The sequence below is a fragment of the Sander lucioperca genome, chromosome 18 (assembly GCF_008315115.2).
Source record: "Sander lucioperca isolate FBNREF2018 chromosome 18, SLUC_FBN_1.2, whole genome shotgun sequence".
NCBI lineage: Eukaryota > Metazoa > Chordata > Actinopteri > Perciformes > Percidae > Sander > Sander lucioperca.
The window spans coordinates 15,523,691-15,540,584 of NC_050190.1; the positions used below are offsets into that span (position 1 = coordinate 15,523,691).

The 16,894-nt window shown below is 42.2% G+C and overlaps 1 protein-coding gene across 4 annotated transcripts in view; it reads right to left on the reverse strand.

Annotated features, from left to right (window-relative positions):
* The window catches only part of LOC116035622 (AT-rich interactive domain-containing protein 1B-like), a 168,870-nt gene that overhangs the window by 27,115 nt on the left and 124,861 nt on the right, over positions 1–16,894 (reverse strand). For all 4 annotated transcript variants that reach the window (XM_031278808.2, XM_031278809.2, XM_031278807.2 and 1 more), the window contains exons 6-8: positions 14,635–14,721; positions 11,411–11,590; positions 908–1,229 (exon numbers count right to left, since the gene is read on the reverse strand). In XM_031278808.2, the coding sequence (XP_031134668.1) occupies positions 908–1,229; positions 11,411–11,590; positions 14,635–14,721 (589 nt within the window). The remainder of the gene's footprint in view (positions 1–907; positions 1,230–11,410; positions 11,591–14,634; positions 14,722–16,894) is intronic.

The window sequence follows — 16,894 nt, forward strand, 5'->3', positions numbered from 1 at the left end:
CCACCCTTCCTCTCAGAAGACGGCCATGTTTCCACAAGTTCCCCCGGCAGGGTTCAGCAAAAGTTTACTGCCCACACAATCCCACAACAGCACGGGTCTCCAACGCTAGAAACACTCATATATTCAAAGCTCCAACCCTGATGGAAAAATAATATCCCTTAACTCATATACCATTATAACATCAAAGTGCTTTGTATTTGTGATAAGGTGCATATGTCTCTAGTGTCTTCACAGTAAACCTGTAGTTTGCTTTTTTCTTCTTTTGTGTTTTGACAGTGCAGTATTCAACCCCTACAGTCTGCTCACAGGCTAATATCTCTCTTTCTGCAACAAATGGCACTTGGTGTATAGTGCCAGCTATCAAAATGTCAGGCACTTTATGAGATGTGTGAAAATAGGGATACCTCTGCAAATGGCTCATAGAAGCGTGGAACCCCTGAGAAAGACTCTTGCCTTCACGTCTGAAAAGACTTTTGGTTAAAAAAAAGACAAACTCTGTGTCACAGAAACTCTCTGTGGTGCTTTTCAGCACAGCTCCCAACAGACGACCCTGCAGAAAGAGTGATGTAAGATAGAGATGCTTGCTGGCCCCTAATTTTAGCATATCACTATTTCCAGGTGAAATAAAATAGGCTCAGTCCAACAAAGAAGTTAGGTCCACTTCTATTTGGAATGCCACAATATTATTTTTTACACAATTCTTCTTTTTTGTCGAGATCACTTTTAGGACTATTATGGCAAAGGAGCGGCTGCAATGAATTATATGAACATACACACACATTCACATATACTGTATATATACAAACTTAGGTGAGAAGCTACATAAAGCAAAACAGAAAAACATGTTAATCTCTAAAAATACAATATTTACTAAAGAAATAGAGGGGAGTCCTAGCTGTGCTCTTACCTATTGTGTGTTGAGTTGGCAGGTCCCGGCATGGCAGCTGCTGCTGCCTCCTGGGCCTTGCGATTGGAGCTACCCAAAGAAGGAGGTCCCATCCCGGGCCCAGCTGGCTGAGGCATGCTGGGGGAGCTGGGAGCCATGGGTGGGTACACCCTATTCTGGCTGCTTGGACCGTGGCTGCGTCCTACAGGTATGGGCTGGCCGGGCCCCTGGCCGTGCATGGGGCTGCTAGCATTCATTCCCAGACTGTTGGTCATGCCGGGGCCGGGGCCGCTGTAGCTGGTACTGGCAGGCCCACTGTAGTTGGAGGGCCGAGCATAGTTACCTGGAAGAGGACAACAATGTAACTTAAAATGTAAAACATTCATTGCACCATCGCAGATGGGTGCTATGAATCACTTAATTTAAAGCAGCCATATTATGCTCATTTTCAGGTTCATAATTGTATTTTAAGGTTGTACCAGAATAAGTTTACATGGTTTAATCTTCAAAAAACACCATATTTGTGTTGTACTGCAGTGCTCTCTCTCACTGCTGCAGATCCTCTTTTCAGCTGGTCTCTGTTTTAGCTACAGAGTGAGACCTCTTTTCTTCTTCTTCTTCTTCTGTACTATCTTTGATTGCACTGCACATGCCCAGTAGCTCAGATGTAGATCATGTCAGCTAGCTAGCTCCATAGACAGTAAAAGAAAGGCTGTTTCTACAACTTCGGTCAGTTACAAGGCAGGATTAGCTGGGAGACTTCTAAATGAGGGCGCACATGTAAGTAGTTCTTTTGTAGATTATGGTGAACTTGTGTGTGTTGTAGCAGTGCTTTGCTATTGAGAACGAGGTAGCATGCTAGCGTTAGCATGCTAGCGTTAGCATGCTAGCGTTAGCCATAGCGTTAGCATGCTAACGCTACGAGCTAATGGTTGTGGTTAGCCAGCTCGTTTCGGCTTGTGACGTCACAAGCCGTGCCGATTTTGAACAGCTCACCCAGAGACTGAAGGCAGGACACATTCAGAAACCGTATCTCACTCTAAACAGCATGGATGGATTTTTTTCAAAGTTTGTATGTGTGTGGAAGCACCAGAGACACAAAATAACACCCCAAATCCCAGAAAAAGTGATTTTTTCATAATATGGGCACTTTAAGATAAATGGAGTTTATAAAAGGCTTGTCAGCTGATACACGTATACCTACAACAGTGACACATACAACAATTGCATCCATCTAAACAAACTTGTGACAAATGAGCGTAAAACTAAATTCTGATTGATAACCTCTTCAACCTCCTGTGGAGGATGAAGAAACTATAGTTGTTATGGGGTGGTGACATTTTTGCACAGTTGCAGGTTGCTGGATGTCTCTGGGAACAATTGTCAAGCTTAAGGCTGACTTTGTGAAACACTTGAGAGGAGCTTTAATCTGCAGTAAATGCTTTCTTGCTGCCCTGGATTGCCACACGGCCGTGATGCCAGAAGCTTTCCTAAGGCACACTTAAACTCCTTCATTTTGGCTCTAAAAGCCAAGCTCGACTCCAACACCAGCTGCAATAAGAGCTGAAAGAGAACCACGATGCTGTCAAAGACAACATGTACATACATTTAGGCACACTAAAACACACCTACTGTAGTGCAGTACACTCCCACACACAGAGCACATCAAATTATATTCCCTCTGCAGGCACTGGGCCTTTCCACTGTGATAGTCCCTCCCTGGGACAAATCCCCTGCAAGATAGAAAGGAAAATGTGGCATCCTCCATTGTGAAGGGGGCTATTTATTTTGATTTGATTAAGGGTACTTTAGTTGGGCATCACTGCTTAATCCTGTGAGAATATGTCTGGAAAAGGGGATCAAGTCACTTTAAAACCTGAGGGCTTTTCCGCACGCTCAAACGAGGGAATGTTGAATGACAATATTCCACAAGAGGGGGTGGGGGGTGGGGGGGTGGGGGGGACATCTACGAAAATGGAAATGGCTTCTCAGTGTCCTCGAGCTGCTTCAGTGAAGACACTTTCCACATGACATAAGCCTGCGAGTCCAACAGAGGGAGAGAGCGGGAGGAAGCAGCAGAGGTTGGGGGTGGAAAGAGAGTAAGAAATACAGACAGAAGGTAGGGGGAAAAAACTCTAGCCCCCCCCTCCCCAAGCCCCGAGATAGGATTTATATTAAATCAAAATAAAAGTCGTTCCCATAAAAGTCAGCAGCTTCAGTTGAATTTGTCCAGAAATTGTGATGAAATCTACTGTGGGAGATGGGAAAAGAAGAAGCGGATTATTTCTGGGGAGGCTTTGGTGAGTCGGTGAGCTGAGTACGGCTGACACCTGTCAAGGGTTTTGGGGCTATAATAGGGAATCGTTCAGGAAGAAAGGATGTCTGCTAACGAACACAGGAGGATACATATGGTGAACAGTACATGTGTGTATGTGTGTGTGTCCATCTGTCTGTGTGAATGCATATATAATACTTCTGAGACCTTGCAACCAGGGAAAGACACATTTCCATGTTTCTTCCACTCATAAGCCTACCACGCCACAACGCTGTGGAAAATCCTGGGAACGGTGCCCTGCAGCTTCCTTTCTCTTGGGTAGACGGTTTGCTTCAGATGAACAAGGCCACAGTCAGCGACCTCTCTCAGCCCTCTTTGGACAGCTGTTGAGCCCCATGTCATGGCCGCCTGCCATACATTCTCAATAGCCTGGGCGGACACTTTGTGGTTTTTGGCCCTTGTGACAGACTGAGGCTCCAGCACACCTCCCGGGGAGATGTTTATATCACACAGTCCCATTTGGACAATCTGCTTCTTCTTTTTTTCATTTTGGAGGATGGGCCAAAAGCCCCAAAAGTGGGAGTAAGTGTCTGAAAGTTTCCATGACACTGTATTCAACTTTACTCAGAGGGGTGAAATGCTAGCCAAATCTAACTTAAGAGGTTTGTGTCATTAAGTCGACACGCTGCATCGAGAGAACTTACCAGTCTTGATGTACTACCATTCAAAATGTTCTAGTTGTGGGCTATGTTTGCCTCGGCTGACAAAGGAAAGACAGAGTAGCTGTGGGACTGGGTTAATGCTAAGCTTTCCTATGAGAGTCTTGCTCCGTCCTGACAAGAATGATTCACCTCTTGAAGGATTGGTGCTGTGCCAGAGCACTTCTTCAAGGACAGATAGCGTACTAACCCACTTTTTTACAATGACTGAGAACTCAACCCTGAAATTCTGGGTGTTTTCATAAGAGTCATTTATGCTTTCTAAGGCTTTGGAAGGGCCATTCAGATTACATCAGATGAGAAAGTTGGATCATTGCGGGTGCAAAAGACAAAATACACATAACTATGGAATATATGTATCATGTCTACATACAACAAATATAGTGTAAGATACATTGACAGAAGTACTAGTATTATTGTAAATGTAGTCGATAGCTAAATTGATTATGACACCATATTTGTAGAACCTACAGTAGATGAAAATATGTAGCCTATTAGTTGCTGATGACTTAAAACCTAAAAATATGAAAGTCATAGGAGGGGCACTTCCTCCTTTGCTCACTGTCAAAAAAATCTCGAGACCTCATTGAGAGAATATTTTTTCATATTGGAATAGAAAGAAATCAAGTTTCTGCACAGCAAGAATCAGAATTGGTCAGAATAGTTAAGATCAGTGTTTAATGTCCCTCGTAACTTTAATCTTCCAGTTAACTTCCGATAGGAAGTGAATACAAGTGTGTGTGTTTTTTCTTAGCCATGACAGTGGCCTTATATACGGTATTATCAGTTGTGAGTTAATGGCTTTTTTGTGCAAACTCCAACTTTAAAAAAACAAGCTAACTGCTCAGAAATCCCACTTCCTGTTCCCCAAACAGACACTTGCAGTGTTAGCTTATATGATGAACATGTTAGCAATAACATATGCACAGAAGTCTGTCCTTTTCTCACCTACTTTGCATGCTACCCATACTACTCTGGAAATCAATCCAGGGGGGACAAGAGGACAAGGAAGACAAGGGGGATGTTATTTCTTATTTGTCCCTTCTCACGTCCTTGTGGCTCAGTCTTAGTTTTCCTGCCTGCTTGTCGGACACTTGGTGCCTTTGGGGAGTCTCGGTGGTATTTATAGTGCGATGGAGGGGAGGAGAAGGAGAAGGAGAGCTCATGATGCTTCGTTCACAATTACATGGAAATTCTCGGCATGGTCACGCATTCGGCGAAGGCTATATCCTGCGCTGGGTTTAATCCCTGCAGTCCCCCGGGAGAGCTGGAGTGTGACCGAGCAGATTACCGTCTACTGCTTCCTCAGCACACTGGACCGTCCAAAGCTAACAGCCGAGGCAGTCATTCTCCTAGCTATGGTAGAGTAAGGTATGATGGTGCCACAACGCACCCTCTGGTTCTGCGAACTCCATCAATAAAGAGTTGAACGCAGATTACATGGCTGCATGCTTGAGCTGCCAAGGACAGGAGCAGGGCAGGCTCACCATGTCCACATGCGGATGAACACAAATAATAGAAAAGAATAACAGCATTTTTCTCTTTTACTTTTTTTGTGGATGTGGTAGTGGTTGGAGGAAGACAGTTTCGGTTGGGGGGTGGGGGGGTGGGGGGGAGGGGCACAAGAAATAAATATAGTGTGTGACAATAATAAGACACCCTGGTACCAAATTTTGTTCCAGCTTACTAAGAAGTTACATTTTCTAAACCTTAGTATGAGTGCTATAATACACCATCTTCTCTATTTCCCCTCTCTGATGCAAGTTAGTGTGTTTTTCAGTAGTACTAAGTATAACATTATTTTACTGAAAACCTCATTCTAATGGTTTCTAATGCAGTTTCATCTGTTTTTAACAGTTTCAATATCTTGAAATTAGGCAGATCAGTTCACAGCTATTAATAATGTCAATATAGACAATTTTCAGAGAAAAACAAACGGCCAATTTCTTCACTTTATACAGTTTAAGACTCAGTATTAGACTGCAGTATATGTGTGTATGACTTGCTGGGATGGATAGTTTTTTTTTTTGCAGCATCTTCTCTTGCCTGAGGCTCCCACATCCTCTCCCAGCCACCTCAGCACCTTCCCCGGCAGGGCGTCTGAGCCTAAGCAGAGCTGGGGTGCACCTTGGGGCTGCCAAGCTCCACACACTGTTAATTTCCTCCGAAAAAAACTCCACTCCCTCCCACAGGCGCTGGCTTTTTTGGCTGAATTACACCACTGCTCCAGCAAGGCACCAAGGCTTAAAAGTGCTGTCTGAAGCATGGTCATTACTAGCGAGTGCTTAACCCCTTTAGGGGGGTGGCATGGTCGAGGAAGTGATGGGAGGGAGAGAGAGCAGAGCTGAGACAGACTCCAAATCTCTTTTGTGTAATGGCCTGATATCCTACTCCCTCGTCTGTCTGTGTGTCCACTGTTCTCAACATGCCGGCTCTGAACCATGTCCGAGTGCATGTCTTGAGAACAGCTGTTGGAGTTATTTGAGTCCAGAGAGCTCGATATCAACAAACAGTATGGGATCAGTTTAACTTTGGATAAAGAGGGCTTTTTAAATAACAGCCATGAACATACAGCAGCATACATATTTTTGGGGAACTGCAGGGCAGCTCACTCAATGTGCTTTCATTTATGAGAAAACAGCAAAGAGGGGAAAGCTTTGGCAGGGTTCAACTGTGCATCAATCTGGAAAAAAAACAACCTTTGGTTACAGTCTAGAAAGCAAACTTATCCAACCAAAGATCTCTGGAAATAAGTACTAAATATTTCAGTATTGTTTGTAGAAGGGCCATATGCTCCTGCAGTCTCATGTATCACCATAACTGTATGTTGGAAGGGCTTATGAAGTCGATTACACAAGCTGCACTACAGTCGTTTGCCCCCGATAAAAGAGCAATGCTGCAGCCTTCCCTTGCACAACACCACAAAGCTCTTTGGTGAGCTACAAACTGTCAGTGCTGATGTGTGTGGCAAAAGTGATTGCTGGAAGTTTTGTTTCACACACCACACACACATCTTAAGAGTTTGGTCTTCAAGCACAGGCAGACAGGCCAAGAAAACCAGCAGAGCAGAATTCAGAAACTTGGAGCGCGTTTCTGTGTTGGCTAATGGCTGGCTAATTTGTTAGCTAGGGAGAAGGAAGGGAAGCAGATGGTGCTGTCATTAAGAACAATGACCAGCAGCTGTCTGCCCTGTTCACCCTAAACAGGCCCCTGACAGGCCCTTCAAGAACTGGGACCCTGGCTCATGTCCCCATATGAATACTTTCCAGTACTCAAGGTGTTGGGAGTAATGTTTTCATATTTCTGACTAATAAGTGTCTCTTGGTGTACAACATGTCTTCATAATGATGGCAATATGAGGGAAATCCTCCAGTTACCAGTTTAAAGGGGCCATTTTACTATTTATTTATTTTAAATGAGGGTAAGGCCGTGTTCCGGCAAAAGCAATGCATCAAAAAACAAAGCCGTCTCATTCATTTCAGTGAGATCACTGGGTTGGCACAGCGTGGGGGGCCTGGGCAGAGGGCTCTATCTAATAGTCTTAAAAAATGAATGGGTTGACAAAATATACAAAGCACATCTCAGTATTTAATGCAAAAACAATACAACAGCACGACAAATACTCCAGAATGACCATAAAGTTGAATCTACGCCTCTCTTAACACAATTTCAACAAAAACGGACCATTATATGAAAGTAGGCTTTATTGCAGGAATATTGTATTTGACAGCATTGGTTTTAGCTTTAGCTGGGTGTAGTCTATATCCACGACATTCCACTTCTGGGATTGCCGACGGAAATTCAGACGGATTTCATTCTTGTTCATTCTCTCGGATGTCTGTTACTTTACCTTCCGCTTTCTTTGTATTGGAATTTTAAACTCCAGTCGATTTATGAGGACTATGGTTAAGTGATCCTCAGATGTCTGCAGGGTAAATCCAGACAGCTAGCTAGACTATCTGTCCAATCTGAGTTTTCTGTTGCACGACTAAAACAACTTTTGAACGTACACGTTCCACCAAAACAAGTTCCTTCCAGAGGCCATTTTGCAGCGGCACTGTGGCCCTGTCCAGTGCTTAACACCGCCCATGACGATTGTGACTGGTTAAAAGAAATGCCCATAAACCACAGCACGTTTTTCTCCCATCCCGGGATGCTGTGTGGACTAGCCACTGGCAAAGCGAGACTAAGCTGGGTGTAACTAATAGACTGCGAAATATAGATACAGCAGGTAGTGAAAGAGATATTTTACTACCTACTATTTTAGTTATAGTTTGTTTAGCTCGAGAAGATACGAATGTAGCCACTCAGGGCTAAATTTTAGGTACTTGCTGAACAACTTTCTGTTGTCTGAAAATATTCTGGACAGATGCCGGTCAGTTGCAAGTGTATTACATTTGAATGAGAGTACACATGCATCAATATATATACTGTATGTGTGTGTGATGAGAAGACAGCGAGTCTGAGCTGTTCTTTCCGTTTCTGATGGGAACATCTCTTCTGTCATCCGAGTGAGATTTCACGCTCATCTGCCTCCAGAGCCTCTTCCAGGCTAGTCCGCCTCACTGTCGCTCTCTTTTTCTTTTCTGCTTACTGGGCTGTCAGCCCAGCCAAGTCACATTAAGAGATAAGAGTGGGTGGAGAAGGGAGACCAAATACTAAATGCATTAGGGCTATTAATCAACATTAACAAATGCGAGGGAGAGGACGCGAGTTTTGGGAAAACACACGCACGGATGGGCGCATGTATCAAGGTGACACATTAAAACACATTTACCAAAGAAATACCATAATGTTTGGTCCGGTGTGTCGCCAAAGGCAAAAAACGGCGTACAACAGCAGATGTCAACCTGTGTTGGATGGCCAGGAGTCGTATGTTGGAGAGAACAAGTGAGCGGAAAATGCTTAATTACAGAGAGCGATCCAATTTTTTTCCGTCAAATTTCTGGGCATTTGGGATTCGTATATTTTTCCATTTCTTTTCCTTTAGTATCAGAAAAAGTTTGGATTGTTGGTTGATGTGACTGATTTACCAAATGTGTCTCATCAAACAGGCCCCCCCCCCCACCAAAACAAAAATCAGGCCTACAGTATTATACTGTAGTAAACTGAACCAAAGACTATTGCTCAGAGGGCAATATCACAAAGATTATTCAGGAACACAGAAATGTTGGACTTAACCAATTTATTAAAACTTAAAACCTAGTTTCAATTCTGTTCATTAGCCACATATATTAAAATGTGAGGAAATATACTAAACTTTTGAGATTCTTTTCTTTTTAAAAGTTTCAGAATCAGAATCCTTTATTGATCCCCTTATGGAAATTCTTTAGTTGCAGTTGTGAATCAGTGAATTTAATAATGTGCATCTCAGTACAAGAAGCTTCCTCTGAGGAGTAGAGTTTCCCCCCATGTGCGTGAGATTAAACGTGAATCTTTGTCATCTTGCTGTAAATACATGACAGACAATATACATGAATATGTCAAACACAAGAAATGTCTCATTTGAAGAAGAGACTGTGTGCTTTTAAGACATGACGGTCCCAATCTCAAGTAAGGTGCCAAAACTATTTCAGAAGTCCCTATTTTTGGTACTAGATTTAGCATTTGCATGGGGAAGTGTGAGACTGCCCTTATTTGGATACAATATCCTACTGCAAACACTACATTGAGTTTATAGAAGTATCTAAAGGGTGTTTGAAGGAATTTAACATATATCCACAATTATACCATGTATTAAAAGGAGAAGATGAATAATGATTGAAAAAGACCCTTTTTATTTTAGACTAAAGACTTTTTAAAACACTGGACCCTTCTCTGTGAGGCTAATAATAAAACACTGAGTCTGACGACAGGATTGGACATCATCAGTGGATAAACCTCACGACGTGTCAGTCTGCCTTGTCAGTCTGGAGCTACCTCATAATCTTATCATGAGGAGGGCCAAGCGGTCCGTTCAGAGTTCAAGTGCCTCATGAATATTCTGAGAGTCACACCCTCAGAAAGATGGGTTTTAATGCCCGCAGTGAGACCCATGAGACGAGATAAGACTGCATCTGTGTGTGTGTAGGAGTTGTAGGAAGAGATATATAGAGTTAAAGACAGAAACGGAGGATGGATTTTTCTTTCAAAATGAGTCTTTTTGTATTCCTCGTTAGCAAACTCTCTTTGAAACCAATGACACTGATGTCAAGGCCCAATGTGACTGTGAAATGGAGGCCAACAGTCATCAAAAGAGGCAAATGTGACTTTCCATCTGAGGCCAGACTCCCTCTGAATGAATGATACACGCGGTATTCATTACTACAATAAGACTAGTAAGAAAGCAGAAGCTGTTCCACGAAACCGATGTCAGGTAAAAGTCAACAGAGTAAGTCAACACAGGGCCTGTTAGTGGTTTTCATGATAAATAATTCATCGTTAAGTCTGAAAGCTTGTGGGAAATCAAATTCCATCTCTTTTGGTTTTGGATAGTCTTTTTTAAACTGTGGACAGGAAGTTACATCCTCTGGTTCTGACAAAGAGTGACAGGAGTTGAAATTACTGTATGATTAAGTGTTAAGGCCAGGTCACACCTGCATTTAAAATAGAAAGATTTTATAGCGAAATCAAGCTGTGTTGAACAACCCAGTTTTATTCAACCCTTCCGTGTTGGAGTATAAACTGCTCCACAAAAGAGGACTGGTTTGCAGACAGTTATGGGATGGAAGTCAATGGTACAAATAGGTCTTTTGAAAATATACGGCAAACTTATTATCTTGTAAGCTACCAGCAAGATTGTTAAGTAAAGTGAGCAGTTACTGTAGCAAGCTTGTTAGCTCAACAAGCTTTTTTTCCCCCTCTTCAATAAAACTTGTCATCGATTGAAATAATACTGAGAGCAAAATACCAGGTGAAGCAAATGGCATAAAGAGAAAACAGAAAGAAGCTAGAGGAGCTGATTAGCGCTAGCACGTTCCAGGCTTGCAGTCATGTTAGTAGTTAGCTCGCCAGCTACAGTAGTTTACCAACTATTCCTGTGAGTGGTCGCTACGTCACCAAGCATCAATGGATCATAATAAAGGTCAGGACCTTTAATATGTGTTTCAGTTCAGTTCAACTTCTATTCCTAAGTGTTAAACTTTGTTGTTGATTTGTTCAGGGGGTGGCAGTAGCTCAGTCCGTAGGGAGTTGGGTTGGGAACCGGAAATACGGAGGTGAACTGGTAGCTGGAGAGGTGCCAGTTCACCTCCTGGGCACTGCCAAGGTGCCCTTGAGCGAGGCACCGAATCCCCCCGAACCGCTCAGGGAGCCTGTTCAGCAGTCGCAGCCCACTCACTCTGACATCTCTCCATTAGTGCATTTAAAGGAGTGTATTTCAGGCCTGTGTGTAGTGTGTAATAACAACATAGTGTAAATTGTAATTTCCCCATTGGGGAGCAATAAAGAGTATAAATTAAATTAAAAAATTAAATTAAATTAAACAAGTAATGATTGTTATAATATATAAATGTTGATTAATAATGCACATTAATGCAAACAGGCTCCAACCTTGGTGTCCATACTGTGATCCTTGAGGTCCATAAGGGCCTGAGGGGCCGCTCTGGGAGTAGGGACCCATCCCAGGATACAATGGGCCCCCAGGTGAAGGGTGGGGGGACATAGGAGGTCCAGACTGAGGAGAAGCAAACTGAGAGCTAGCCTGGTTCCTCTGCATGCTGGACATGAACCCTGAAACACATAAATAGACATAAAAAGGAAGGTCAACCCTTTGCTTATAAAATACCTAAAACCCAAAGAGGTCTTCAAGAGTGAATGTACCTGCTCAGTGAAATCAAATGTTGACTGAGGGATTGAGCAAGGGTGGGCGTAATCATTCTCTAGCTCAACAAATCGGAATACCTATTTAATTTCCTCGTGTAAAGAGACCCTTCCTTTTGATGAAATCCCTAATCTTGTACCTTGGCATTGGCTCTGGTTACTCGTAGATACACATCAGTGAGTAACAAAGCATGGAGCGGGTATTAGACAAAACATGCACAAAAAAGACAGGCTGACATGTAAAAGGAACCCTGAGCACAAAACAACACACACACTGAATGTTTAGTGAACTTTATCAGTGGTGAAAGCATAGGTCCAGTGTATACAGTATGTGGCCTTAAAGATGTTTTATATATATATATATATATATATATATATATATGTGTGTGTGTGTATATGTATGCCTGCAAAAGCTCAGTCCATGTGTGTCTGTGTGAAGGCGTGCATGGAAAAAAAATAGGCTAAACGTGTGCTCCACTCTCCACAGCATAAGCCGGTGATTTGACCGTGGCTACTATGTTATTCTAAGCCGTTCTGTCAATAGATGTGTCAAAGCCTCTCAGGCCCAAACTCGCCTCCACCATTCAAATTGACATTTGGAGCGATCCTCGCCTGGGCTTCGCTCTTTCAAGCCGCCACGTTCGTTTTTAAAAACCCACAGAAAGGTCTCCCAATCCACCATGAATGGGGAAAGGTCGCTGGACCACCATTGAAGGGAAAAGACGAGGGTATGTGGGTGTGTGAGTGTGTTGGGGGGATTCAGTATTGCAGATTAGGTGTGAATGGATTGGGTCTGCTCGAGTGTAAACTTTGATAGCTATCCGCTTTGTTGAATGAGCGTGTACAGACCGACTCTTTAGTGAGTTTTGGGTTTAGGGAAACAACAGCGTTGGAAAGTGCAAGTTGACACTTGTATAATTCCTTGTTTCTGCTAAGAGAGCAAGAGAAAATGTGAGAGAGAGGAGGGAGATAAAAGTTTTAAAATGCTGTGTGTGTATTCACTATATGCTTGTGGGCACACACGTGTACATATTTGTGTTTCTGAGTGTGTGGGGGGAGATAACGGAGAAAGAGAGCAATAAACGCTCCGTGTATGTATTTGTGTGTGTGTGTGTGTGTGTGTTTGTGTGCAAGAAAGAGACAGAGGCCAATACAGAGAAAGAGAGAGAGGCAGTGAGAGAGAAAGTGTGTGTGGGAGGGAAAGACAGAGCAACGGAGGGAAAGAGCGATTGGGGCCTGAAAGTGCTTAGGCTGCGAGTGCTGGGTTTAAGGAGCGAGGACATTATTGTAATGTTTTGCTTCCATTAGGGTAAGGGGATTCTGGAGAGGAGGAGAAAAAAATTACAGTGTGTAATATCGCACTTTAAATTGCCTGGAAAAAAGATGGGGAGAGGAACATTGTGCAGACAGTGCTAAAAGCAAATAACACATTCAAGGATTTCTCTCTCTGCTTCGTTCCCTCTCCCTCTTCTCACACTCACACACACACACACACACACACACACACACACACACACACACACACACAAACATAAACCTTTCTCTCTTTCTGGCAAAGCGAATGAAGCTCTCCGCCGGACAACAACAACAGGCAGCAAGCAAAGCACGCGAGCGACAGTGGGGGGAAAAAAGGGACATTCAGCGGATTTATGGAAATGAAGAGTTGAGAGAGGCTCTTAGGGAGGCAGGCACTTGAGCAAAAACGTGTGTGTGTGTGTGTGTTGGGGTTTAATCCTTGCTAGGAAAACAGCGAAAACAACAACCAGCCCTGTTAACCGGTGCTGTGTTTTTCTGCACTGGGCTGGGGAGGGCTCGAGGTTTACAAGCATTAGAGAGCAGCATTAAATCTCCGGCTTGATTTCATCATGTTGGGAAATAACCTTTTACAGTGCCTCACTCTGTCTCTCTCTGTCCTCATCTATCCACTCCCTCCGTCTCTCTTATGTTAACTTGCTCTTTGGTGGGTACTAGAAAGGGAGCGTCACAGTCATTCCATTATGATTACATCCCAGTCTTTTAGGCTTTTTTGCAATGTTGTGTACATGCTGATTTTTTTTTTTTTTTTTGAATGAGCAATTCTACTGTTTTGAGTAATACTCGAGAAGTGGCCGTAATTGCTGAAAACAATTTCCCATTTGGCAGGCGCATGTGGCTTGTGGGTTAGCATTTATGTTACAAGCCTCTGGCAACAAGTTGTGGACAAATCTGAAGTGGCTCTATCAAATGACCACACACTCTGACTTGAATTAAGTCAGGGATAAGTTGACTACATTTTTACTGTTATATATTTACTAATCCATGGTTTTCCCATGACCTATGTTGGAAAATGATGAAGCATACTGCTTAAACCTTGTGCCTGTGTGTGTTTGTGTGAAAGCACCTGCTCAGCCTCAACTACAACTATAGAGTATGTGTTTAAAAAGTTAGTTTTGAACACAAGCTGTCTCACAAATGCAAAACGGAGTGGCATGCTTGCTGAAGGAACTCATTTTGGAACAGCAGGAGAAAGAAGAACAAAGTCCTGCATTGAGCCAAACTAGCCATATTCTTTGTTTACATCTTTGTGCTCCAAGTCCTAATGATCTTGACTCTTCATGCCCTCCCTCACTGGTGTGGAATATATATTTAAAAAAAAAAAATCTCATCATTTTGGACTTTGTAAGTATACAGCTTCTTTTAATCTGAGTGTGATGTACAATCTGGATTACTTATGGAAACTATTTATGTTGAACACATGCAGACTAACGTGTATGCATTGGGTCTTCTAAGGACATGTGTGCTAGCCGTGAAGTTTAACTAAAATAAAACTTGTACGTACAACGTAAACACACACAGCATTTCACCCTATTAATCTCTGTAAACTCCTAGTACATTTACAACCTTCACTATACATCCGCCAGACTAGGCCAAACACCAAATTCTGGCCAGTGGATAACACACACATATACACATACCTTTCTCCTGAGCCATAGGTGAGCGGGTGATTGGCGGGTGGGTTCCTTCCGGTCCATTCCCAGAGCTCTGTGGGGCCATCGTGGAACCTGCAGAACAACATGAAGTCAGGACATGAAGATTCAGACATATACAGTTGATACTGCACTGACTTGACACATTTCAGAGTTTCAAAGGTTCAACTGGTTGAAACAAAAAGCTGTCACATTGAAAGAAAGGTTTTGCATTAATTAGATTCCCTTCTGTGCATCAAAGCGAATTCAACAGAAAATTTGTTCATATTTGTTTCCCGTCTGCCTTGCTTGAAAATTGAAGGAAACTGCAGGAACTGTTGTAACAATAAAGCACTGAAGGATTTCTGAAACACTTTTGTCTTTCTTTCTGCATTTCTTTCAATGGCACAGAAGTTAGAGGGTTCAAAAAGGTTTCTGTAATTTGACTGTCAAAAGAAAGCTGCCAAATTTACAAATACACCAAGAGCACAGCGCAACCACTAACGATATATGAAGTTGTTTGTGATTCACTATCAGCTAAATGACAAATGCACTTCTAGAGGACATTTCAAGTCATTGGACCCTGTGCCACTTTCTTGTATAAGCATTCAAACCAGAGCGATCCCCTATAGAAAACCAGAGCCATTTGAGGATCATTGATTAGGTGGTTGTGCAGGTCTTTGGGATGCGCCAGTTCCATTGAAATCCAATAGTGAGTTGAGGGTCTGATTAGGACAATGGCAGACAGAGACTGTGGTGGATTGATTTGGCCCAGAGGAAGTAGAGAGATGGCAAATTAACCTTTTATCTTTGGATTCAGACCTGAGACATTGAGGAGAGGGAAAGCGGATGGGAAAAGTTTTTTTTTTTTTTTTTTAAAACTACACTGGTTGAACTTTGCTATAGATGAAAAACCCAGCTCTTAATGCAGCATGCCCCAACATACAAGACATGTTGACGTAATTCAACTGTACATGTTCAGTGATGATTATCACTACATATATGGCAAACTTACATACACATATATATATATATATATATATATATATATATATATATATACACACACACACATATATATATATATATATCCCTTATTATAAAGGAAACACTTCACATTATTCAATCATGCAGTAGAAAGTGTACTGTTTTTGAGAAGTGCGTGTGCATATGTGTGTGTGTGTGACAGGTCTGTCCACGGTAGCAGTAATACATGACTGGAGGTGGCACACTCTCCACATAAACAAACCCAATTAAGTCAACCTACTTGCTTTGCATAAAACTGCATAAACAACATTTCCATACACCCGGCTGCCTACACACTAACACACGCATACACACACAGATGTAAAAGTAATCGGACAAACAAGTGTAAATAAACACACTAAAAAACACAAGGAAACACGCATAAGAGCACAAAAGGCACATAAGATATGTGCTGAAATATTAAAACACGCACACACACATACCCTGCCATACACACACACACTCACACAGACCCCCTGCCCCCCACATGAATAGATCCAGCGGCGCTGCTTCAAAGAGGGAATATTCGATTAGCCAGTCAACATGAGGTGGAGGGAAGGGGAAACGTCAGAGTGCAAACGTTGAAGAAACCCTGAGATAACACTTGAAACACTAGTGGTTCTATGTGCGAATGTACCAGTGGTGAAAGAAGCAGCCCTTTACTTAAGCAAAAGTAGCAATACCAAAATGTAAAAATACTCATCCACAAGCAGTAGCAGGAAACTGTTGAAAGTATAACATAGTAAAAGTACTCATTATGCACAATGGCAATTTCAGAATGTTTATTATGATGTTTATGTATTATAATTGGGTTATTATTAACGATGTATTAAGTTTTGGGAGCAAGTTTTAACTACTTTATATGGTGTTGGAGTGTAATCTATGCAATGCATCTTATGTTTTTATCTATCTTTTGTAATCTTATGTTAGTGGATGTAAAAGTACAAAACTTTCCCCCTGAAATGTGAAGCAGGAGTAAGTATATAAACTAGTAAGTAGTAATCAGTGGTGGAATGTAATTAAGTACATTTACTCAAATACGGTACTTAAGTACAGTACAATTCTGAGGTACTTGTACTTTACTTGAGTATTTCCATTTCATGCTACTTTATACTTGTACTCCACTAAATCTCAAAGGGAACATTGTACTTTTTACTCCCATACATTTATTTGACAACTTTAGTTACTTTGCAGATTAATAATACAAAATATAAATCAACTAATACATTCTGAAATGGGCCAT